We start from the raw sequence: 1,630 nt of genomic DNA, 5'->3' as shown, positions 1-1,630 counted from the left end.
ATTAAAATGTTATAAGGTTAAACTTTATAATAAACACTTTCAAATGTACAATGAGAAGTAGTCAATTTTCCTGGTCTTTTTAATGCTGATAGAATTTTATCGATGAAGTTGCAATGGAACAACCGGTCTGAGTGACTGGACATCACTTGCACCATGTTTTGATGTTTAGTGCTAGGAAATATTGGGCAAGAAACACTGAAAATAAATTTTCTGCTAGTTGGTACTCGTCGGTAATCCGTACATAGAATAATATAGAAACTGAAGCTTTGTAATCCATCGACTTACTCGAGCCGCAGCCTGAATAACTCAGTGGTAATCTCTCTATCAGTGCTCAAATCCCACAAACATTATCAATTCCCTCAAGATTACAGATATTGCTTATTGATAAGTGCTAAGTAGCACAAAAGACTAGGCACAGGTTTTGTGTCGGCCACTTGAAATCACTTAAAATCTCAACATAATTTCAAAATATATGAATACAATTTTTAATTTTAAATGGAAAGAGAAAGGTAATTATCCACTGACAAACTTACGACTAATTGATTGGAAGACAATGATTCTGCTTCACTAGAATGATATCCAATAGTTGGACAACATTTAGACGGATTCATTGTTACATTTGGATATGTTCTAGTTATATAAGGAGTAATAATAGGTACTGGTACAAGAACTGGTAATGGAAGTGAATATGGCGTTGTATTATTTTGTCTCAAATCTAAAACATCTTTTCCTTCAGAATAACTTAAACTAGTACTGTCACCAGAACTAACATCGAATTGATTGTGTTGTTGTTGTTGTTTAATTTCCTTCTCCTTCGTCTCCATTTCCAATTCTCTTTGTGTTCTTTCTGTATCCATATCGCTTGTTTCATCAATATGATCATGTCTATATGGAGAATGTTTAGTATACTTATTATTCGACATATATTCGAAATCTTCATTTTCTGCATTGATTTCATTTAGATTAGGATTGGCATGTTGCCACCAAATATTTATAGGTTTCTCTTTGGATCCTATATATTGTGATTGATGTATTCTACAACATTTATGATTACTGATATGGTTTTTCACAGCGTTATTAGTGGTAGTGGTAGTAGGAGTAGTAATAGTACTAATAGTAGGATATCTGTATGATAAATATTGATTTAGTGTTACACAATTATTTAATTCGGCCAGGATTTATTTTTTGCTTACATAGAACATTCCAGTTTCATTTATCAATTTATGGCAATTAGGTAAACAAATAAATTAACGAATAAGATTGAGAACAGATTTGATAGAAGTAAATACGGGAAATAATCCATTGGCCTCTCTACACACACACACACAAAGGCAAACAAACAAGCAAAAAAACACAACTTATATCCAATTTTATTGATATGTGTTGTTGAATGAAAAGAAATTATGTAAATCTTTCTTAGAATATAGAATGAATAACTTGAGAATAAATACCTAAACTTTTGACAGTTAATTAACCAATAGAAATTGAGGAGGTGATTAACCAATCAGAGTAAGATATTTAAGCAAATAAGATGGTTACCAATTCAATTATCCTTAAACTTTTTTTCTAAAGTTTACTTGTTTCTGTATAACTTTAAACCAATTAAGATAATTTCCGAGTTCGTAATAAG

At 31.0% G+C, this 1,630-nt stretch overlaps 1 protein-coding gene across 1 annotated transcript; it reads right to left on the bottom strand.

The window, feature by feature from the left end:
* Positions 1 to 491: 491 nt before the first annotated feature.
* On the bottom strand, positions 492 to 923 carry Smp_140090 (hypothetical protein; the record flags this gene model as incomplete). Its single annotated transcript, XM_018798707.1, has 1 exon — positions 492 to 923. The coding sequence occupies one exon, from the start codon at positions 921 to 923 to the stop codon at positions 492 to 494; it is 432 nt and encodes a 143-aa protein (XP_018653623.1).
* Between the last annotated feature and the right edge of the window lie 707 nt (positions 924 to 1,630).

Source organism: Schistosoma mansoni, chromosome 7 (assembly GCF_000237925.1).
Source record: "Schistosoma mansoni strain Puerto Rico chromosome 7, complete genome".
In the NCBI taxonomy this organism is placed as follows: domain Eukaryota; kingdom Metazoa; phylum Platyhelminthes; class Trematoda; order Strigeidida; family Schistosomatidae; genus Schistosoma; species Schistosoma mansoni.
Note: the sequence above shows the minus strand (reverse complement) of the source record. Positions and strands in the feature narration are given on the sequence as shown.